A 25,331-nucleotide genomic window follows, 5' to 3' on the forward strand; every position below is an offset into this window, starting at 1 on the left:
TATTTTTCAAAGGTAGGTGCGTTCACAAGAAGGAAAATAGATTGTCCATCATGGTAGGCCTAGAAAGTGACTTTGAGAGAACATTTTAACCGACCGTGGAAAGCCCACCAATAACCAAACTACATATAACATAGTAATAAAGTGAACAAAGTAAAATGATAACATCTTAAACAGCAGAAACAGGCACCTCCCAACTCTCTTTGTTCTGTTCATTCTTCTTTGGGTCAAAATTGAACCTCTTTTGGGTATCATTACCAAACCACCATGGACCTTAAGATATGTTGGGCAGTCCATGCCATGGACCTTAGGAAAAGAGGAGAGAAAGGCAAAAGAATAAAGAAAAAGAAAAAGAGGAATATTAGTGTTGGGTTTGTGTGAGAGTCCAAGCCCAATACACACCCGTGTGTAGGTCACCCCTTTTTTTGTTGATAAATTAACGTGAATTTAAATCTTGAGCATCTCTACTAAAAAAAATCAAGATATGCCAATTGAGATACAAAAATCTTGGCAAGTGACCTCCATTACTAAATGTAACGTAACACATACACACCTAAGTAGTAATATGATCTTCCTTGAAAAAATTGTGAAATTTTTTGTATTTTGTGAGAGATGATTAAACTAAACTAATATCATAGAAAAATTCTTGATTCAATTTTTAACAGATTTTGTTAATACCATCTTCCATATAGAGTATTTAAGTTTAATAAGTTATATACTATTGAAATTGGAAGATTTATAAATGAGATAATTACTTTTAACCTCTTAAACATTTCAAAGTTTACTTTGAAAAACAATTTCATTTTCCAGGGTTTGTCTTTGTCTTTCAAAGTTTGGCTTTGTCTTTCAAGCAGGGTTCAAAAAAAATTAAAAATAAAATAAAATAAATTAATAAAGTAAAGAACGGCCATAATTGTAACATGTCTTTTGTCAAATTGAGTAGAACTAGAGCCATAAGTTTGAATTTTTTTTTTTTTTTTTTTTTTTTTTTTTTTTTTTTTTTTAAGTTTCAACCAATGGCGTTTACTCCTGATAATAACTCTTTATCATCAGACTTTTATCATCAGATCAAGACACCAATTGGTTTTTAGTGTATTCGGGGATTAAACTCCAGATCTCTTATTCAACCATCAAAGATTTTATCAGTTGAGTTAACTAGAACCACCATAAATTTGGTTCTACTTATGAATAAAGTGAATTTGAATTCAATCTCATGCAACTAATATTTAAGGTGATAATCAAATATTAATTCACATCAATTCATTTTTTTTTTCTTTCAATAAAGATAATTAATACATTCATTTGGCTTAACACACGATAGAAATATTAGCTACATTCTAATATAAGTGTGAGTTTGGCATTACAGTTTTACTTAGTTTATTTTTGCTATTATTTATGGGTCCCACTGCACTTTTTAGTACTATTCATGGGTCTTATTATATTATTTCAACTAACTTTTACCTTTATCTACAGTACTTTCAGTGAAAAATTTTCAATTTCAATTAAATAAGTTGTTTCCAAACGGACCCTAAATTGAACAAAAATAAAACCAATTAAATTTTTTTTTTTAGAGAAAAACCAATTTAAATTTGATTTGTTTTATTTTATATCTAGTTTCTTTGGACTCAGGTTATAAGCAATATAGTGGGATGTGTACTTGAAAATGCCAAATTTAAACCCTTTTTTTTTGTGAAAATATGTATGTGGAATGCCAAAATTTCAATATTCATTTTTAGATGAAATGTTCATTTGAAATAACCAAATTAAAAGTTCAAACCAACTAGTCTTTAATGGAGATATATTTAGTTCAAATTTCAATTTTTTGAAATTCTTACAAAATTAAAAAAAATTAAAATTGATTATATTATTTCTGATTGGCTAGTTTGTATGATATGCCAAATACCTCTTTACTAAGTTGTCAAAAATAAATAATAAAAAAAAAAAAAAAAACTTTATGGCATCAATAAGAAATATAAAGGACAAACTGAGAAAGGCAGTATTACCTTGTTGACTTGGCTATAAAAGAAGGAAAATAGGAAAAAAGAAATAAGTTGATTAAAAAGGTAAACAAATATTTATAGATCCCACAATGATTATAATTCTTTTAAAAAAAATCCATACAACTATGTTTTTTTTTTTTTTTAATGGATGTTCGTCAAATATGTACACTAAGAGGGTGTTTGGTTCATCGTGATATTACATTACGCCGTAATATTATAGGATTCAAATTCTCTAAGTTTCCTAGGATACTCCACCAAATAGATTTCCTTAAATCTTAACCATTCTTTAATAATTTAATGGTCTAGATTTTGCTATGTCAACATTCCACTAATAATAATCTTAATTGTTTTGTTTGCAACATTATTTTATTATTTTAAGAGTATTATTAGTGAAATACTGATATGGCAGAATCTAAACTCTTAAATCATAAAAGAATAGTTAGAATTTAAGGAAATTTATTGGTAGAGTACCCTAGGAAATCTAGAGGATTTGAATCCAATATTATGTTATTATAATCTTACATTAATGTAATCTCAATACAATAATACAACATTACATTGTTTAGGAAAGTGATAGAATTAAGATAATGTGATATATTTTATAATTTTAAATTATGGTAATGTTATAAAAAAGGAAAAGATTTGACTATAAAATTGGTTGTAGCCTTAAACTACAACCTTATTCAATATCTTTTTATTGGTGATGAATTTTAACAAATTCATGATTGGATTACATCTTTTTATATATTTCATGCTTGCAAAATTTTTAGAAAATTAAATATCAATAGTTATGTCATCAATAAATTATTCAAATTGCAAGTTTTTGTAGTTTAAAATTATACATAAATTATAAGCTTATAGATAATATGGTAAATAGTATCCAATTGACACAAAATTTAGCATGTGTATTAAGAGCGTAAAGAACAAGCAATTGAATAATTAGATTTTCAAAATATTTAATAATGTTTATTTTATTAAGTAAGGTTGTAGTTTTAGGCTACAACCAATTTTGTAACTAAACTTTGTTCTATAAAAATTAAATTAAATTAAAAACCGACAAAATTTAACTATAAAATTAGTTGCAGCCTTGGACTACAACCTTATAAAATATAACAAACATTATTATATATTTTAAAAATCTAACTGTTAAATTGCGTGTTATTTATACTCTTAATACACATGCCAAATTTTGTGTCAATTAGATATTATTTACTATATGATCTATAAGCTTATTTTTTATGTTTAATTTTAAACTACAAAAACTTGCAATTTAAACAGTTTATTGATGATCTAGCTATTGATTTTTAATTTTTTAGAAATTTTGCAAGCATAGAGGATTTAAGAAGAACATATAATCCAGTGGTGAATTTGTCAAGATTCACTTTTAATAAAAAGATATTAAGTAAGGTTATCAAGAGCACATCATAGTGAACCAAACGCCTCTTAAGTTGTTTTATTCATTTTGATGATTGTTCTTCAAGTATGAACTTTTTTATCAAATTTATTGTTTTTCATTCTCAATTGTTATGAATTATGGAGTACATCACATCTATCTTGTACAAGATAGATGTACTCCGTCTAGGTGAATAAGAGATCTGGGGTTCAATCTCCGGTTACACTAAAAATCGATCGGTGTCTTAGTTTGATGATAAAGATCTATCATCAGTAGTAGATGCCATAAATTGAATCTCTCTTTAAATATAAATATATATATATATATATATATATATATATCTTGTAAGAAATTAGAACGACAAGAGAGATGACGGAATGCAATCTCTCTACCTCCAGCTCATTTATCGTTTGGTTATTTTAATAAAAATAAGTTGAAATCTCGTGCATTAGATCATGAATTTATTGAGAATAATAACTATAAAAACCTCATTTAAAGTACTAACCAACTCATAATGACATTTGTAAGTGGATTTTTTTTTTCAATAATAATAATGAAAAAAGGAATTGAAAATATTTTTTGCCTTTGAAAAGTAGTTAAATACCTCTTTAGTCAACGGCCATGGTCTTCCCTGGCTTTTAAACATTTCCCTCCTCCCTCTTATAATTTTTATTAAAAAAATAAAAAATATATATAAAAGTTTACTAATGGTAATGGCCTCCCTAAAAAAAATGCTGATTCCACCATTGTTTTTGGTGCATCCTTATTCGTCTTTGTTGTTATTCTTTAACAAAATAATTTAGATATTTATTACTTCTTATTCGATACAAAACAATGTACAATTGATATTATGTGAAAATTAGTGCCAGTTTAGAATCTACTTATTTTACTGAAATTGAAAACTTTTTACTCAAAGTATTATAGATAAAGATAAAAATTAATTAAAATAGTAAATTAAGGTTTATAAATAATACTAAAAATAAGCTAAATAATAAGATAAGTCAGTAAAAATAATCTATATGTTGAAATACTTAAACAGACCTTCCCCTAGGCCTTGTAGCAGTGAACTCTGAAAGAGTTCGAAATCCAACTCAAGCACAAAGTTCCTCTTAGAGCTGCGTGCATTGACATTGACAGAGAGGGATAACATATATGGATAAGATGACAGGTATACTTGCCACTAGCTTCTAATTAACTTGTTGAGATTTAATATAGATTTTTAAGAAGTTTGATTTTTTGTTTTGTGAGATTGATAGAAATTTTTTTCTAGCCTAATTTAAGTGTTTGTGCTTAAAGTTTCCTCCTTGACTAATCTCAAAAAAAAAGTTTCCTTCTCGACATTTAAACTTTGATTCTTATCCCTTCAACCTCACAAAAACTTGTACTTATGAAGTAATTATCGCGCCAATAATGCATGGTAATTGATAAAGTAACAAACCTAAACTATGTATTAAATTGACAAGAACAATTTAATGAAAAATAAAATAAAATAAAGGCTGATGAGAACAAAAAAATGTGTTTGATTGATTTTTTTTTTTGTGTATCCAAAGAATTTATAAAGTAGTAGGGGAAAAGTACGCAATTGCAATAGAAGGAAAATTGATAAAAACAATTAAGTTGTTTTTATCCTAAAAAAATTGGCAATTAAAGAGGATATCCATTTGGCACAATCTCGACCTATTTGGTAATTAAAGATGAAATCCTTTTGGCAAAGTTGGCATAATCTCTCTTCTAAATCCAACTTTTATTATATATATATATATATATTAAAAATGGGTAAGAATATATTAATTGAATTTGTAAAATTTCTCTTCTAGATCCAACTTTTATTATATATATATATATATATATATATATATATATATATTAAAAATGGGTAAGAATATATTAATTGAATTTGTAAAATTTCTAATCGATATTTAAAAAATATCAAAACTCAATCTCAGTACTAAAAAGTTGAAAACAAATATATATATATATATATATATAAAGGACATTAAGATAAATTCATTGGACTCTAATCTAATGCTCCAAACATGTCATAATATTTTTCACAATTAATTTTACAACTTGTTAACGTGTTAAGAATTTGACACAAAGGCCAAACATTACAAAAAAATAACCAGGGTTTCACTTTTGGATCAAAATTTCTGATCGAATCTTTACTACTTGTCAATGGAGTAACATTACTTTTATTTGACTCATCGTTAAAGTAACATTTGCACCAATTTCACGTCCACTAAACTCATTGCAAACAAATTAAGAGTTCTATAACTCTATTTTCTTTTTGATAGATTAACAATTCATTATGTGAGGATTATAACTCAACTTATTAACACTTTTTAATTACTTCAAAAACAGTCAAGATTCAAATATATCGTTTCATCAGTCAAATAAATAAAACTTATCAAAACCACCACCCAAAAAAAAAAAATAATAAAATAAAATAAAAAGAAAACCTTCCATAATAATTAGAAACAACATGGTACGACCAGAGCGGAAAAATCTAGTCTTTAAATGTATGAGATAATGCGCTTGTGGGGTCACTTGTCAGTGTTTTAAGACCAAAAGAGTTGCAGAACCCCACAAACTCAACTTTGCCTCCGCATCCCAAACCCTCGTATAAAAAAAAAACTGCTTTCTTTTCTGATCTCTAGATTCTCCACAACTTTACTCTCTCTCTCTCTCTCTCTCACTCATCTCTCTCTCTCTCTCTCTCACTCATATTCTCATGGAAGCCCTTGCAAGCTCTGTGTTCACCCCCAAGTTCCCAGAGACATGTAGTTCATCCTCTTCGATCAGAGCTCCAAATAAGCGAATTGGGTCTCTCAAAATCTCTGAAACTCCTCACTTTCCTGGCCTTCGTGCTCTTGCTCTCGCACGTGAGGTTCCAGGTGGTGATGGTGAAGAGGCCGGGCCTTTGAATAATGGGTTCGGCTTAGTTTTTGAAGAAAGCTTTTCTTTTTCTCAGGTAATTCATATCATTGCCCTGTGTGTATGGCTTGTTTGTGTTTAAAGTTCTGAACTTTGGGTTTTCCCATTTGCTGATTTTGTGTTTGGGTGCTGTGAATGTTACTGTTTTCATAGGTGTTTGGATGTTTGGTTAAATATGTATGGACAATGCGCATTGCTGAGTTATTAGTTAGTCATTGAACTTTTATGAAATTCTGCAAAGTTATGAAATTTATAGCAACTTGGTGGTGGATTAAGAATTGTTTGATTTCCATTATTGAGTTTGAAAATTTATGGTAAAAAATGAAAGAATTTATATTTTAATTGGACCCCTCTTTCTGAATGTCTAATGGATGTGAAAATTTATGGAAATTAAGGCTACAGTAGAAGATTTCATCTGTTTTGGACCTAAGGTATTGCGAGTGAAGAGATACAAACATAAGTAAAATTTGAAATTTGTGAGTACAACTTAAAAAATATCGAGATTTCTCTGTCATTGTGTATCAGACCAGGCCATATAACCTGTCAGAATGTATTGCTCATAGTGATCTGTTTTCAGCCAGTTGCTAATATGTATCAGCTAATACTCTGTGATATATAGTTGTTGTATGGTTAGCATTCTGGAAAGGGTAAACTTAGGTATAGTTCCTTAGGTTCCCCAATTTCAACCATGTGATTGCATTGACCACTGAACCATATGTTTGAATTTAATTTTCCTCAGAAGAGAGAACACTATTTTTGTTGCATTGGTGAATATAATCATGTGTTTGAATTCAATTGGGGAACCTAAAGAACGAACCTAAGGAATTGTACCTAAGTTTTGCTTTTGCCCATCTAGAAATACCTTTCTGAGTTTGAGTTCTAATAAAGCCTTAGTGTTATCAGGTTGGCCATGATCATTTTTTAAGTTGTACACTTGTGCAGTTTGGCATTGGTTGAAAGTTAAATTTTTGGGTAAATTGGTAAGGGTGCCAATTTATGATCGATTGGTTTGGGGATCCTTGGATCTGGCATATGCCCTTTTAGATATTAAACCAAGTGATATCATGGCATATGATACTTATTTCAACTTCATTGTCATTCATCTAATTTCAAAATGTGAGTTGAGCTTCCTATATATATTGACTATTTTCACTTCTTGTTTAATTTTGATGTAGACAAGGCAAGTTGCTTTATTGATGATTTGCATTTTGTGTTTGTCTATTATCATTTTTGTTTAATTTTAGTGTGGAAAAGAAAGGCAAGTTGCTGTATTGACTATTTTATGTTGCTATTTGGCTATACTGCATATGAAAGCTTAAATTTGAAATTTGGGAATTATGGGTGGTAGCATGAATTCTTGTCTTTCTTTATCCAAATTGCAACTGGGGCCACCTAGTGTCCACGTAGTTTATGACTACAAGGCAGTTGTTTGGAGCATAAATTTATGAAATATTATGAAAATGTTGTAATTTATGAGCTTAGTTGTGATGTTGGTGCATTCCATATCTCTCAATAAAAGTTATTATTTATCAAAAAAGAAATATTAAGGAAATGTCTTTGATGCTAGACTGTAATCAATACCTTTTGTGTTTGTAATTTTAATATTTTTGAAAGTTTTCATTTTATGGTAAAAAGAGGTCCTCCGACTAGCAGCCGAGTACTTATCCCTTAACACGGGACCTCGGAAGGCTCTTTGCACTGGTAGGGGATCTGATAGAAACAATGGCATCTCAGACAACCAGAGCTGTTGTCCTTACATTAGGGACCTCATAAAGCTCTTGGCTCGCGATGGTGCCTACACGCTACCCACACACCCCTCTAATTACTTATCAAAACAAAAAAATCAAAAATATGAATTTTACTTTTCAAAGACTAGAGAAGAAACATGTTTTCTTAAAACAGGATGTTGATTTAGGCAATGTGGGAAGCTTGGGGGTTTCATTAGCGGCATATTTACAATTTTCTATTTTTCCAAAGAAAGGGTAAAGGATTTTGAAGGATGTCTCTACACATAGCCTATAGTTCTGCTATGTTCCTTCTTGATATATGAAGCACCTAATTTACCATAATATTGACAATGAATGGATATCATATTGGCTTAGCTGTAATGGCCTTCTTTGTGTTGTGAAGGATAATTTAAATCACAATCAAAGTAGTGAGAACGATGCAGATGAGGGACAAAAAGTGGACATGCCTCTTATAGCCCCAGGTGGAAGTGTAGCTGGAGGTGGAACCAGAGCTGGGCTATTTCGAACACCAATTTCTGGTGGAGTGCAGAGTGCAACCTCAGCTCATGGTTTACCTCGACCAGCCTTAGCAGTTCGCAATCTGATGGAGCAGGTAAATATTTGCTATTATTTTGTTCTAAGATATTATTCACTCTTGTAAGTTGTTTCTTTCTTACCCTTTCCTGGTGTCATCTTTGGATTGCATATAGTAGTGGCTTACCCATCTTAATTTTTGTCATTGTGTTGTTTGTCAACTTCTGAAGCATCTTGCTTTGTAATTTAAGGCCAGATTTGCTCATTTGTGCACTGTGATGTCTCGGATGCACCACCGACGAGAAGGGTATCCATTTGGTTCTTTGGTAGATTTTGCACCTGATTCAATGGGGCGTAAGTCATTGAATTTTTTGTAGTTAGTTGAATGATCCAGTCTCTTATTCCTCTGTAAAATTTAGCTTGTGGTTTGCATATATTGTTGAACCTTTTATTTCCTACCAATGCCTTACTGGGAAGTATACTGTCACACCCTAACTGTGTTCTTGTCTGTCATAAACAGTAAACTTAATGGTTCAGACTTCACACTGTTTAGTGGGCCTTTGTTGTATTAAGAATATGGCCCTCTGGTTGGGCTGTTGATAGTTATTTGTTTATTTATGAAGATCATTCATGTGTGATTTTGTTGATTTGTCTTTTGTGGCACATTGTATTTACAGATCCAATATTTTCATTTTCACCATTAGCCATCCACACAAGGAATTTGTTATTTGACCCAAGATGCACGCTTGTTGTGCAGGTTAGTTATTTGATCTTTTCTCTCATTTATTGTATTCTCTCATTTATTGTATTTGGGAAAGTTTCTGTTCTCCATTTTTGACAGTTAAGTTTCATAGATACCTGGATGGAGTGGCTTGTCAAATGCAAGGGTAACGATTTTTGGTGATGTCTATCCACTTTCAGAGAATGAACAGGTGAGTTTGCAATTGATATGTTAGGAAGGTCATATTGTGGTATGCCTGAAAAAAGTTGGAAGTTCTTGTTTTTCTTCTTCTTCCGTAAGAATGCTTTGGAAAACAAAGCATGGGTGATGGGACCCATTATAAGCTGGCATATGACATTATCTTAGAAAATAGTTGAAATTTGCTGTTTCTTTTTACTTAAAAAATTAATAATTTTGTTTGATAATATTTTACAAATCAGTTATTTTTTGGTTACCATCTCTGGGAAATACCCTTTTTTTGTGTGACTCATTGCATAGATAGTCCCATCCCATAAATATGGGAATGAATAATTGTAAGTTTGGAGGACCAGATATTCTAAAAGTAAAATTTGCATGGTGTTATGGTAAGTTTGGAGCAGCTACTGCTGTTCTCAAATTTCTTTCATTCCCCTCACCCCCTAGAATGATAGAAAATGCTGTTTTAACACTGGAACAATTGTGTTGCTAGGAATGGGCTCATAAGCAATACATAGCAAAGCATCAACAAGGGCCTTCTCAACAGTGGGGGAACTTTTACTATTTTAGGATGCAGAACATAAGGTTTGTCATCAGTTTCTTGTGACTTATTGATATTTTCACTTTATGCTTATTCTATAACAAATGTTACACATGATTATTTGAGTTTGATTTATGATATTATTTGTAGCTTTTTTATACTCAAACTACCACATTGGGATGGGGGGTTATTTTCATGGAGGAGGAGCCTCTGAAAGCTTTCTATGATAGGTGCTTGCAAGGACTATTCTTTTAGGCTCTTCGGGCGTGGACAATAGGTAGATTATGAACATCAGTTCTCAGTGCCTTCTTAACCTGAATCTTATAGGAAGATGAAACTTAATCAGAAAGATATTATACAATTGAGAAGAATCATCAACTTCCCTTGAATCCCACGTCCACCTGGCCATCTTCAAATCTATGACCATGGAACTATCAAAGCACCACCTCCCAAAAGCCCAACAGATCCCAAACCCAAACCTAATCTTCTCTGTATCACACCTTAAATACCCGACTCATCACTGACACCTCTTATGGCCTGGGATTTCAGAATCCAGAACCTGCCCCCATTCCATGATCTAATATTCCCACAACCTCAAGTTGAACACCCTATCAATCCCATAAAACCTGCCAACTAAACTAAATCACCATCAAGTTGTCTGCAGTGCTGCACCCATTGGGAGCCCTAAAGCACATTGAAAGCCAAACCTGCTGCCATTGAGCACCCCAACACAAAAAGCCTTCTCATTGCCTGCTGAACATCGCAACATCTAAGAACCCTAAATTGGACACTGCCATCTTTCTGTTTTCTTTTCTTAACATACCTCACCCCTCACCCACCACCTCCTCAAACCCAACCAATCATCTATATTACCATGATCAAGCTCCACCCAAGCTGCCACCAACACCCTTTTCACAGCCCCATCATTTAGAGGGGCTTGTGTAGAAATTCTGTTGTAAAAGTATAACCATGGGGATGGAGCCATGGTGTTGAACCCATGACTCAAACCATTTGAAAGGAGGATTGATTCTAATTGATTGGGGTTTGTGCAGGTGTTGTAAACATTCGTTGTGGCAGAGTGAGAAGTGGGAGGAGTGCTTGGTCAACAGCTAAGCCTGTGACCTATAAATTGCCAAAAAACACATTCTCACCATCTGTCAGGACCCAAGTCACCCAAATCCTAACTCAACGTTCTTGAACACACACACACAGAGCACCCCTTTGAGGTTGAATTTTGAGTCCCTTTAAACTCTTAACATTGAAACTTTTCCCTTTTCTAGGTTGTTTTTTCATGTACGTGTGCTATTAGAGAGCTTAGTTAACAAAGATGGATGGAGGAGATGAATTGAAACTCTTTTAGAAGTTCAGGGTTTTTAATTGAAACAATTAGAAGTTTTGGGTTTAATTCTTACCAACCAGAAAATCTGGGAGGAATGACATTATTTCCCCAGAATATTAAGAGGTAGTTATAATCAAGATACAACTGTAAAAACAGCTTAATATGATTAATGGAACTATGTATTAGGCATTGCCATTTATCTTTGAAATAATAAGATGTTAACATACTGATGCAATAACTTTTCTCCAATGACATTGGCATTTTCTTTTTCTGCATCTTGATTAAACGAAGAAAAGCATGCCTTATGAAACACTTCATCTATTTTTTGTTAATGTGTGTTAACCATTAATTCTTGCATCTGTTATGTTATCTACTTTTATGAATTCTAAGCTGCAGTAAATTGGCTGGCATATCCAATGACTTTTTCTCCCAACCTCATTGCACTTCATTGTAATAATTTTGTCTGGGAATTCCAATTGAACTAGTAGCAGCAAATGCATGACAGCACGAGCATGATGAACTTATAAAAATTTGTTCCTTGGTGCCAGTGACATATATTTCATTGGAGGTTTTGGAACTGTTGCCTGGGTTGATGTAAAGGAATATGAGATACTTCAGCCTGATAAGATAGCAGTTGATGGAGGCGAGCAAAACCTGAAGGTAAAATTATGGAATTCTTTGAAATCCACCCAAAAAGGGCGGAGTTAGGGGGATAGGGGGGGGAGAAGAGGATGATGAGTGTTCTTTAGTCTCTTGGCATATATTATATTCTTATTTTATTGTCAGTATGATCATTGTTAGTGTTGAATTGTCTTGCATGTCACCATTATATAGAGATTATTTTTCTTCAACAGTGAAGTGTTCTGTTATTTTTAATATACCCGAGAAAGATCAAAGGTCCTTTTCAGCACGCTTTGTTTTTCCTGTCTGTTATGTTTATGTCCTTCTGTAGTAACCATCAACTTGTGTGGCATCTTCAATCAGATAATTGGGTTTAGCTTGTAGATTTTGCTTGATGCTTTATTAATAAATGCAATTTTATGTGTTTTACTTTGTATTATTTGGCACTTGATTGGTAACTTTTTGCTCCTTTAGGAGCTGAATGCAATATTTTCAAAGCCCCTGAAAGAGCTTTTGTCCGCTGAATCTGAGGTAGATGATGCTGCTCTTATATCAATAGACAGCAAGGGAACTGATATCCGGGTCCGGCAAGGTGCACAGGTACCCCTTTCTAGCAACAACCTTTTCTAGAGTTTCCTTTGAAGAAGGGCATACAAATCAATCTTTTTTAATTTATTTTGCAGTTCAACATACAAAGAATATCATTTGAAGAAGGGCATGCAGTTGAAACATTAGAGGAAGCCAAGGCTGCTCTTTGGAAACTAATAAACAAAGGCCGAGTATGCAATTTTCAGTAGAAGTTGATTTGCATATGGGGTACCCAAGTTCTTCCTTCTGAGACAACAAGCTCAATCAAGATGATCAATAAGGAGTCTCACATCTGAGAATAATCATTTTCTTTCTTCATCTTTTTGACTTACCATCTGGCTTTGTAAAACTTGCAGGCCTTGTGATTTTGGGCAACGTGGACAATTATATACAAGTGTATGCATAGGATTTTTGGTAAATAGATTTTTAGTTCCTCATTTAGGTCAAGTTTGGCCATGCCTGAAGCATTTGTAAGAAAATAACTGAAAACTCAATGGAAAACTAACATGGAAAAACAAGGAATTTCTAGCTTGCCTGAAATTTTGGCGTTCTTAATAACAATTTCTTGATATGTTTATGTACATTGTCAATGTGTTAAATCGTAACTTTGCTTGAAATCTCTTGGCTGAATGGCATGGGATGTGAAACAGGCAGAAGAGTTTCTTCCTCTAGGATATATTGCTCAGATGTTGCGGTCGAATCCCGGAGGTTTACCCACCACAACGAGAGGGTATTTCATGCATCATCTCTCACAGCGTGTGAGAAGAGTTCACGGTTTTTTTTTTTTTTTTTTTTTTTTCTTCTGATGAGGGGAAATGCATGTTAGCTAATACATGATACATTTATTGTATCAAAATGGTAAGTTTCATGTTAGGCCAAAAGCTGTTGGCTCTCCTAGTAACAAATAGGTTGTCTTTATTTTTATCTTCGCTAGTCGTAGATCCACGCGATACTTGGGAATATATAATTATTTTGTAGTTGTGATATAATGTATAATTTGTTCTCCTAAATTTGTTGAAGATAGTTTGCTCTTCCTAAAAATTAAAAAAAAAAAAAATTCTAAAACTATTTTCCATCTCTCCATCTCTACAAATATATAGTTCTATTACTTTTGATTTTATTTAATTGATATTTATCCATTTTGTAGGTGGTTCATATTCTTCTAAATTATATTATAATGCGTTATGTTTTCCAATTTTTTTTCTTTAAAAACTAAACTTTTTAAGTTTCAAATATATATTTCAAATTTCTCATTCTCTTAAAGGATATTATCATGATAATAAGAATTTATCACAAAATACACTTGATATTACTCAAATATCCAATAGACATATTCAAAAACATAGCCAAGATTGTTTTGATATAAATTTAAATTCTCACTTTCAAAATGACTAAATATTAACTCAAAAAAAAAAAAAAAAAAATCAAAACTATAAGAGGGAGAGAGATGACTTGTGATAGAGAACTCAATTCAATTCATTGGTCTTCTTCATATTTTATCCAAATTCACTTTCTTTAGATAGCGAAGCATACATCTTCTTGGCATTTCTCACATCCAATTGGTCTTCATGGATTTTGAGGTTTTGTCCAAACTTGGATAATCTTTCTACCTACCATTTTTTTGGTTGTTTATTGCTACCTTATCTAGTTTTTTAAATGTCCTTTAATTTGATTTTCTTTCCATTGAATCAAATTCTGCAATTTTACAAAGTCTTCCAACAAAGGCATCCCATAATAATATCTAAATTTGTTACAATACAAATCCAAAAAAAAAGAGTAGCATATCTTGTACTAAGTTATGCATCTATGTTCATGTCACAACTAATATGCACATACAACAAAACCAATTTATGCTACTTATATACAAAGAGAATACTTTATCCATAATAGTGAATACATCACACAAATGCACATAAGAGGTATCCATTAGTGGAAAAAACTCATCCATCTACAATTTACTGGAAAAGTGAATATACCTTTCTATCTGATACACCACTTCTAAACATTGGTTAACGACCACATAAACTACAATAGTCAAAACTCACTGCAATTCTTTTACTATATTCTTCACCATGGCGTTGAGATTTTTTTGGTTGGTTTATGGGAACTAATGTTGTTGACACTTGAGATCTTCAATGGCATATCACCAACAAAATTAATCAAAAAAACCTAAAGAATATGGGGGAAAAAAAATCTCAGTTTGTTTTTTGGAATTCTAATAGGGTGGCAATTGAACAGTTTTCATAGCTGCTTGATTAGGGAGAAGGAGAGTCATAGAGTTGAAGGGGTTTTAAATTATTATCAAATTGAGTTTGATGGAATAATAAATGGAAAGTTGAAAAGTTAAGAAATGTTAATTGAGAGCGAGAGAGAGATGGTGGTTAAATAGAAAATGGTAATAGATTTGATTGATGGAGTAATAAATGGAAAGTTGAAAAATGGTAACAATAATTGAGAGAGAGAGAGAGAGAGAGAGGGAGATGAATTATTGATGTTCACGAATTAGGTTTGATGGAGTGTTTATATATATATTTTGTGATGGAGTGATAATTGGGAAAATATTAATTAGAAAAAAGAAGGAAAAGAAAAAGAAAAAAAAAAAAAAAAAGCATAGTTGGTTAGTAAGTTTACCTAATATCTAAATTATATAGCTTTGTTTACACTGACCATACACTCCAACACAAAGAGCTACATTTTAGATGTCATGTTTTACTTCCCATATATCAATATATTTTTGTCATGATCACGGTTGAATGATCATGATAGAAATATTGTAACAAAGCCTCTTATAGTTCCAATAATAAAAAGCCTCCCATCAAAATTTAAGCTCTCAAGGTTTTGCACTAAGTTGGATGCTCCAAAATGGTCCAGAATAACATAAACTCCTGCCATTGAACATTTAGTTAGTTGTTCTTTTATATCACCTAATAAATCATTGCAAAAGGAATAAAGAAAAACATTAATCTCTATAAAATTTTAAGTAGGATGCCCCAATATGATCCAAAATAATATCATCCCCTGCCATTAAACATTTAGTTAGTTGTTATTTTGTTTATCACCTAATCATCATTGCCAAAAGAATAATGAAAAACATCAATCGCTACAAACATTGAGGAAAACTAAGGTTTTAATATTAATGAAAATACATTTTCCACTTGTTTATTCCTTTACCCTTTTAACAAAGTCCTTTGCCTTGTAATTGGTGCACAAATTAGCCCCAAAATCCTTGCAAACAGCTAATTTTTCATCACTCCAATCTAAAACTATATGAATACTTGGAAACCAAACTTATGCTTTAGAAGAAAAGTGATATTGGACCTGCAATAACAAACACTTGCTCCATAATATTTAGCTATCAAAATTGCAAATGTACCAATACCGCTTGAGCCCCCATGAACCTAAAATTTTAATATTCATCAGTTTTGCATTTGAGACACCATGTTGCAACAAACAAAAAAGACAGAAATTATCATTTTAAGCTTGTATCGTGCATAAATTATCAAACCATCTGTAAATTGAACAAAAAATTACATTAAATAATCATAAAGGCTCAAAAATTAACAAAAAAAAAATCTACCAAAAATTGAGAGAGAGAGAGAGAACCTTTTTTGTGAAAGGAAACTATGCATAGAATGGAAGAGAAAATAACAAATTTATAATAAGAGAATGAGAATAAGAAGAGACAAAATAAATGAACCTAAAATTTTAATATTCATTAGTTTTGCATTGGAGACACCATGTTGCAACAGACAAAAAAAGATAGAAATTATCATTTTAAGCTTGTATAGTGCATAAATTATCAAACCATTTGTAAATTGAACCAAAAATTACATTAAATAATCATAAAGGCTCAGAAATTAACATAAAAAAATAAAAATTAAAAAAAAATTAAAAAAATCTACCAAAAGATTGAGAGAGAGAGAGAGAACATTTTTTGTGAAAGGAAACTATGCATAGAATGGAAGAGAAAATAACAAATTTATAATAAGAGAATGAGAATAAGAAGAGACAAGATAAAGTGAAAGAGTAAGAGTAAAATTAAGGGAGAGGGTAGTGAGAAGACGAAAAGGTAAAAGAAGAAGAAAGGTTTGATAAAGTGTAAATATTAAAAAAATGAGTGAATGAGAAATGTTAAAAAAAAAATTATAGAAAAATAAAAAATAAAAAAAAATAATAACGTGAACACTAATGTGGCTCAACTAGAGTGTAGCAACAATAAATGCTACGCTTCAGTTTTTAGATATATAAAGATATAGATTTGAGGAGATATATCATGTATTGCCTGCATATATCTTGTCTCACACATCAGGCGGGTACCACACATCAGTAGGATCCACCAGTTGTGAGAGAAAGGCTACATGCCGAAACATGGTATAATTTTCCTAATTTATGAGCATGTAAATAGCTATATGTTTTTTAGACTGACATCTAGCACTAGCATCTCACCTCTCACATTCTCATGATAGAGCATCCTATAAATACAACGTAGTTAATGCAATGGGGGAAACGGTAGTAATTAGAGTTATAACTAATAGTCTAAAATGAGACAAGCCCCACATAACTAATAACCCTCTCTGCAAGGAGCATAAAATCTGAATCAATATTCTTAAATGCGAGATGAGAGAGGTCCACAAAGTAAAGAAATATTTTTTTATATAGTCTAAGTACTAATTACAACTATTTTACTAAGCTCAAACTGACTGCACAAGGGTGCTTGTAACATCAATTTGTAGCAAAGGGTGACATCCAATGCAAAGAATCCCAATCCTGGATGAAAAGAAAGGAAAAAGCATGAGATTTTGTAAGAAAAATAGAAACACCTATTTCTTTTTGTATCAAAATATAATCCTCCCATCTTAAAGAAAGAAATGGTTTCATAAAAGATATTTTCATTACTAAGAGTCTTGTAGCACAACTGGCATTTTCCTGTATTTTCAAAGAAAATATTTAGATTCAAATTTCTTCACTCTCAACTATCAAATTATAGCAACAAAAAATTTGCATTTTTGTAAATTAAAAAAAAAATAAAAATAAAAATAAACAAACAAAACCCATGTTTCTCTTTTTACTTTTATTTCTCTACACTTTTCTTAGGCAACAAAGTGGTATCATCCCACTGGTAGTTTTTACATAAGTTGTTTTCTTTTTCCGAATATTTGGAAACCAAACTTATGCTTTAGAAGAAAAGTGATATTGGACTTGCAATAACAAACACTTGCTCCGTAGTATTTAGCTATCCAAATTGCAAATGTACCAATACCGCTTAAGCCCCCATGAACCTAAAAATTTAATATTCATCAGTTTTGCATTGGAGACACCATGTTGCAACAGACAAAAAAAGATAGAAATTAGCATTTTAAGCTTGTATCATGCATAAATTATCAAACCATTTGTAAATTGAACCAAAAATTACATTAAATAATCATAAAGGCTAAGAAATTAACAAAAAATAAATAAAAATCTACCAAAAAATTGATAGAGAGAACCCTTTTTGTGAAAGGAAACAATGCATAGAATGGAAGAGAAAATGACAAATTTATAATAAGAGAATGAGAATAAGAAAAGACAAAATAAATGAACCTAAAATTTTAATATTCATCAGTTTTGCATTGGAGATACCATGTTGCAATAGACAAAAAAAGATAGAAATTATCATTTTAAGCTTGTATCGTGCATAAATTATCAAACCATTTGTAAATTGAACCAAAAATTAAATTAAATAATCATAAAGGTTTAGAAATTAACAAAAAAAAAAAATCTACCAAAAAATTGAGAGAGAGAGAGAGAGAGAGAGAGAGAGAGAGATCTTTTTTTGTGAAAGGAAACTATGTATAGAATGGAAAAGAAAATAACAAATTTAAAATAAAAGAATGAGAATAAGAAAAGACAAAATAAATGAACTTAAAATTTTAATATTCATCAGTTTTACATTGGAGATACCATGTTGCAATAGAAAAGAAAAAAAAAAAAGATAGAAATTATCATTTTAAGCTTGTATCCTGCATAAATTATCAAACCATTTGTAAATTGAACAAAAAATTACATTAAATAATCATAAAGGCTCAGAAATTAACAAAAAAAAAATCTACCAAAAAATTGAGAGAGAGAGAGAGAGAACCTTTTTTGTGAAAGGAAACCATGCATAGAATGAAAGAGAAAATGACAAATTTATAATAAGAGAATAAGAATAAGAAGAGACAAGATAAAGGAAGATAAAGTGAAAGAGTAAGAGTCAAATTAAGGTAGATGGTAGTGGGGAGGCGAAAGATAAGAGAGGAAGAAAGGTTTGATAAAGTGTAAATATTAAAAAAATGAGTGAATGAGAAATGTTAAAAAAAATTATAAAAAATAAAAAAGATAATAACGTGAACGCTAATGTGGTTCAACTGGAGCGTAGTAACAATAAATGCTACGATTCAATTTATATATATATATATATATATATATATATATAGAGAGAGAGAGAGAGAGAGAGAGAGAGAGAGAGATATATATATATATATATATATATATAGATTTGAGGAGATATATCATGTATCGCCTGCATATATCTTGTCTCACACATCAGGCAAGTACCACATATCAGTAGGGTCCACCTATTGGGAGAGAAAGACTACGTGCCGAAGCATGGTATAATTTTTCTAATTTATGAGCATGTAAATAGCTATATGTTTTTTAGACCAACATCTAGCACTAGCATCTCACCTCTCACATTCTCATGACAGAGCATCCTATAAATACAACGTAGTTATTGCGATGGGGGAAACGGTAGTAATTAGAGTTATAACTAATAGTCTGAAATGAGACAGGCCCCACATAACTAATAACCCTCCCTGCAAGGAGCATAAAATCTGAATCAATATTCTTAAATGCGAGATGAGAGAGGTCCACAAAGTAAAGAAATATTTTTTATATAGTCTAAGTACTAATTACAACTATTTTACTATGCTCAAACTGACTGCACAAGGGTGCTTGTAACATCAATTTGTAGCAAAGGGTGACATCCAATGCAAAGAATCCCAATCCTGGAGGAGAAGAAAGGAAAAAGCATGAGATTTTGTAAGAAAAATAGAAACACCTATTTCTTTTTGTATCAAAATATAATCCTCCCATCTTAAAGGAAGAAATGGTTTCATAAAAGATATTTTCATTACTAAGAGTCTTGTAGCACAACTGGCACTTTCCTATGTTTTCAAAGAAAATATTTAGATTCAAATTTCTTCACTTTCAACTATCAAATTATACGATTCTCAAAATATATATATATATATATATCAAATTATAGCAACAAAAAATTTGCATTTTTGTAAATTATAAAAAAAAAATTAAAAAAAAAAAACCAACCAAACAAACAAAACCCAAGTTTCTCTTTTTACTTTTATTTCTCTACCCTTTTCTTAGGCAACAAAGTGGTATCATCCCACTGGTAGTTTTTACATAAGTTGTTTTCTTTTTTCCGAATATTTGGAAACCAAACTTATGCTTTAGAAGAAAAGTGATATTTGACTTGTAATAACAAACACTTGCTCCATAATATTTAGCTATCCAAATTGCAAATGTATCAATATCGCTTGATCCCCCATGAATCTAAAATTTTAATATTCATCAGTTTTGCATTGGAGACACCATGTTGCAACAGACAAAAAAGATAGAAATTAGCATTTTGAGCTTGTGTCGTGCATAAATTATCAAACCATTTGTAAATTGAACCAAAAATTACATTAAATAATCATAAAGGCTTAGAAATTAACCAAAAAAAAATCTACAAAAAAATTGAGAAAGAGAGAGAACCTTTTTTGTGAAAGGAAACTATGCATAGAATAGAAGAGAAAATGACAAATTTATAATAAGAGAATGAGAATAAGAAGAGACAAAATAAATGAACCTAAAATTTTAATATTCATTAGTTTTGCATTGGAGACACGATGTTGCAACAGACAAAAAAAGATAGAAATTATCATTTTAAGCTTGTATCGTGCATAAATTATCAAACCATTTGTAAATTGAACCAAAAATTACATTAAATAATCATAAAGGCTCAAAAAATAACAAAAAAAAAAATCTACCAAAAAATTGAGAGATAGAGAGAGAGAGATCCTTTTTTGTGAAAGGAAACTATGTATAGAATGGAAAAGAAAATGACAAATTTATAATAAGAGAATAAGCATAAAAAGTGACAAAATAAATGAACTTAAAATTTTAATATTCATCAGTTTTTCATTGGAGATACTATGTTGCAATAGACAAAAAAAAAAAAAAAAAAGATAGAAATTATCATTTTAAGCTTGTATCGTTCATAAATTATCAAACCATTTGTAAATTGAACAAAAAAATTACATTAAATAATCATAAAGGCTCAGAAATTAACAAAAAAAAATCTACCAAAAAATTGAGAAAGAGAGAGAACCTTTTTTGTGAAAGGAAACTATGCATAGAATGGAAAAGAAAATAAAAAATTTATAATAAGAGAATGAGAATAAGAAAAAAGTAGATAAAGGAAGATAAAGTGAAAGAGTAAGAATAAGAGTGAAATTAAGGTAGAAGGTAGTGAAGAGACGAAAAGATAAGAGAGGAAGAAAGGTTTGATAAAGTGTAAATATTAAAAAAAAAAAAGAGTGAATGAGAAATGTTAAAAAAAATTATAGAAAAATAAAAAATAAAAAAGATAATAACGTGGACGCTAATGTGGCTCAACTAAAGCGTAGTAACAATAAATGCTACGTTTCAGTTTTTAGATATAGATTTGAGAAGATATATTATGTATCGCTTGCATATATCTTGTCTCAAATATCAGGTGAGTACCATACATCAGTAGGGTCCACTTGCTGTGAGAGAAAGGCTATGTGCCGAAACATGGTATAATTTTCCTAATTTATGAGCATGTAAACAGCTATATGTTTTTTAGACCGACATCTAGCACTAGCATCTCACCTGTCACATTCTCATGATAGAGCATCCTATAAATACAACGTAGTTAATGCAATGGGAAACAGTAGTAAATAGAGTTATAACTAATAGTCTAAAATGAGACAGGCCCCACATAACTAATAACCCTCTCTGCAAGGAGCATAAAATCTAAATCAATATTCTGAAATGCGAGATGAGAGAGGTCCACAAAGTAAAGAATTATTTTTTGTATAGTCTAAGTACTAATTACTACTATTTTACTAAACTCAAACTAATAACATCAATTTGTAGCAAAGGGTGACATCCAATGCAAAGGATACCAATCCTGGATGAAAAGAAAGGAAAAAGCATGAGATTTTGTAAGAAAAATAGAAACACCTATTTCTTTTTGTATCAAAATATAATCCTCCCATCTTAAAAAAAGAAATGGTTTCATAAAAGATATTTTCATTACTAAGAGTCTTGTAGCACAACTGGCATTTTCCTATGTTTTAAAAGAAAATATTTAGATTCAAATTTCTTCACTCTCAACTATCAAATTATAGCAACAAAAAATTTGCATTTTTGCAAATTAAAAAAAAAAAAAAAAAAAAAACCATGTTTCTCTTTTTACTTTTATTTCTCTACACTTTTCTTAGGCAACAAAGTGGTATCATCCCCCTGGTGGTTTTTCCATAAGTTGTTTTCTTTTTCCAAATATTTTTGTTTGATGTCAGCTTCTCACTTTGTTCACTGATTCAAGGTTTTTTTTTTTTTTGGGTTATAATTTTAATATTGAGTTTGTTCTTTCAGAAAAAGATGTGTTCATATAATTATTATTTCCAGTACCATTAGTAGAAAAAACATTTTTATGTGGATGTGCACACATGTTTGAATACATCTCTAGCCTGATGTTTTGAATTGAGGAAGAAAGAACATTAATGAAGACGTTTACAAAAAACACAATTTATATCACTAATTTCAAAGTCCAGGAACTTGTAATAATGGAATGAGTTTATTCCAAATTTCCAGCACCGTAGCTTTCAGAGCTAAATGGGAGGGTGAGAATTTCTCTAATAGTCTTTTCATTGCAGTAGACATATTTAGGATAGAAGCTGATGTGTCATGACTCATGGGTAATCAGATTGGACCTTCCCTGGTTTCTCAAAAAAAAAAAAAAAAAAGATTGGACCTTCCCTGTTGTCTTTTCAATCATTTTGACCAAAGATTTAGATCCAAGAGTTTGAATCAGGCCATATATATTAGAGATCAAAGGGTTGGATTGCACCAATTTATGACTCAATTTCAATGATTTTGCTTCTAATCTTGTCCTTCTCAGAAAATGCCAATGCCTCGTTCTCAAGACAAATTTCCCAAATCAAAGAGGGTCACAATCAGTTTCAAAGGTTTTGTTTCTAATCTTTTCCTTCTCACTAAATGCCAATGGCTCATTCTTAAGACAATTACCCAAATGAAAGAGTCTCACAAGGTTCTTTAAGTTCCCTGCTTATTTGGTATGGTTTAACTTTATTCTAACTTTTTAAAAATAAATCGTTTGGAAAAAAAAATATAAAAATAGTGATATTTAAAAAAACTAATGTCTTAAAGCATTTTTTATTATTACTCCCTCCATCCTAATTTGTTTATCCTGTTTAAAAAGTCAAATTTTTTTAAAGAATATCATTTATTGTTTTGTCTAGCTTATAAAAATATATAAGTTTACAAAACTACCCTTATATAAGGTGCTCCACTTAGATTGATTTTTTTAAATATTTGTTAGTTTTCTTTTCAAATAGTTTTGAAAATAAAGTAGGAATATAATAGAAACATTAGTAAATTAACTACTTTTATTTTTAGAAACAAGATAATATTTCGAGACATCTCAAAATGAAATAGAGGACAAACAAATTGGGATAGATGGAGTATTATTTTTTAAAAAACAAGGGCATCTAAAGTTCTTTGGGAACCTAAACCGTCTTTTAACTTAACTAGCTCTCGGGTGTATATGGTCTTTCAATCCGGTATTTAAGTTAAATTTTATAAAGAAGTAAATTAGTTTTTTTATAAATAGTCACGTCACTTTTAGTTTAAAGGACATTTATTTATTAGTTTTTGTTATTTCTCAATACAAATAAGACTAATTTAAAGTCTTGTTAATGAGTGCACAAAGATATGAATTGACATAAACCTCTTGAAAAAGTGCAGTCTCAAACCATTAACATTTTTAAAGTCACTTTTATTTTTAACCAGTAGCTAGGCTTTCCATGCATGGGATGAAAAAGTAACATTTTTAACCTTTCCATTGTAACGTACCATTGTTTTAACATTTTCCAAAAAACAATTTTTTTTTAATGTAGAAATGCTATGTCCATAATATTTTCATAACAAATTTTAAGTGACAAGTTGTTATGGATTGTTATTGATGGGATAAAAAAATAATTTCAGTGGTAGGTTCAAATTTGAACCAATAATAATTAGGCTGTGTTTGGTTGCCGTAAAACGTTTTCCGGAAAATACATATTTTCCGGAAATGCTAATTTCTGGAAATGGAAAATATTTCTGTGTGTTTGGTTACATTTCAAAAAATTTTCCGGAAAATATTTTCTAGTGTTTGGAAAAAAAGAAAGGAAAACACAAATCAGAAAACACAACCCAGAACACATCCAGAAAACCCGCTGGCGCGAAGGCGATCTCGCCGGCGCGATCGCGTTCGAGAGATCGCGATCTCGCCGGCGCGATCGCGTTCGCGAGATCCGGCGAGATCGCGATCTCGCCGGCGCGAACGATCGCGAAGGCGAGATCGACGAACGATCGCGATCGTCGACGATCGCGATCGACGAACGCGCTCGTCGATCGACGATAGACGAGCGCGCTCGTCGATCGCGCTCGTCGATCGACGAGAGACGAGCGCGCTCGTCGATCGCGATCGTCGATCGCGCCGCTCGATCGACGATCGCGATCGTGCACCGCGCCGCTCGACGGCGCGGTGCGATCGTCGGACGAGCGGCGCGATCGTCGATCGCGCCGCTCGTCGGCGCGATCCTCCCTCTCTCTCTCTGATCTGGGCTCTCTCTTCTCTCTCTCTCTCTCTCTTTTTCCGGAAGTGAAATGAAGTGAAAATGAAGACAGAATTCATTTTCCGTGGTCAAACGGAAAATTCGTGGTCAACCGGAAATGATTTTCCGGAAAATAACGTTTTCCGTGACAGCCAAACACCGAATTTTCCGGAAAATCATTTCCGGAATTAGTTTGAAGTCAATTCAAACGCACCCTTAATCATCTATAATTTGTTGTGAAAATATTATAAACATAACATTTTTTTTTCCCTATAAGTCATTTTTCAAAAAATATTTTCTAGAAAACTATCATATCTTCCTATATTAGGTAGCAACCTTACAAATGAGCTTGAAAACATGAATCTTTACTCTTTTGTTTCACATGGTATGTAATAAGGTTGTTTTTAAGATAAATTTAATGGAAATACAATATCTAAAAAATAAATCTTTAGTTTCCATGGATCAAAAATAATTTTCCTTTAACCCATTTTTTTTATTATTTTTTTTTATGCTACTCAACATGGAAAAATACAGAAAACTAATCTGCTCAAAATAAACAGAGAGTGAAATTAACTTTGAATTTGTTTCACGTAAAAAAAAACTTTTATTATTATTATTATTATTATTATTACTTTGAAAGGGCCAGGGTAAGAGAAGAATACAAAAGAAGGGAGTTGAATTCCTGTATCTACAGTGACATGGCAAGCAATGGTACATTTTACAGAATGGAATTGAAAGCCTTGATGATGATCATGATGAAGCTTTTAATAATTCACAAACAAGACAAAACAAATGGGCA

General features: G+C 31.2%; 1 protein-coding gene across 1 annotated transcript; it reads left to right on the top strand.

The window, feature by feature from the left end:
• Positions 1-5,948: 5,948 nt before the first annotated feature.
• LOC126727532 (uncharacterized) lies at positions 5,949-13,173 on the top strand. Its single transcript, XM_050433228.1, has 9 exons — positions 5,949-6,361; positions 8,455-8,664; positions 8,837-8,939; positions 9,263-9,342; positions 9,440-9,517; positions 9,995-10,086; positions 11,930-12,041; positions 12,477-12,602; positions 12,686-13,173. Exons 1-9 carry the CDS (start codon positions 6,122-6,124, stop codon positions 12,797-12,799), a joined length of 1,155 nt encoding a protein of 384 aa, XP_050289185.1. The 5' UTR covers positions 5,949-6,121; the 3' UTR covers positions 12,800-13,173.
• The last annotated feature ends 12,158 nt before the right edge of the window (positions 13,174-25,331 follow it).

This window comes from Quercus robur, chromosome 5 (genome assembly GCF_932294415.1).
Source record: "Quercus robur chromosome 5, dhQueRobu3.1, whole genome shotgun sequence".
NCBI classification, from domain to species: Eukaryota; Viridiplantae; Streptophyta; class Magnoliopsida; order Fagales; family Fagaceae; genus Quercus; species Quercus robur.

Bases quoted from the DNA above. Each gene is read 5' to 3' on its own strand.
- LOC126727532 (XM_050433228.1), top strand. From the start codon at position 6,122: ATGGAAGCCCTTGCAAGCTCTGTGTTCACCCCCAAGTTCCCAGAGACA. The intron at 8,665-8,836 runs GTAAATATTTGC...TTGTAATTTAAG, and splicing joins TTCGCAATCTGATGGAGCAG to GCCAGATTTGCTCATTTGTG. The intron at 9,343-9,439 runs GTTAGTTATTTG...TAAGTTTCATAG, and splicing joins GATGCACGCTTGTTGTGCAG to ATACCTGGATGGAGTGGCTT.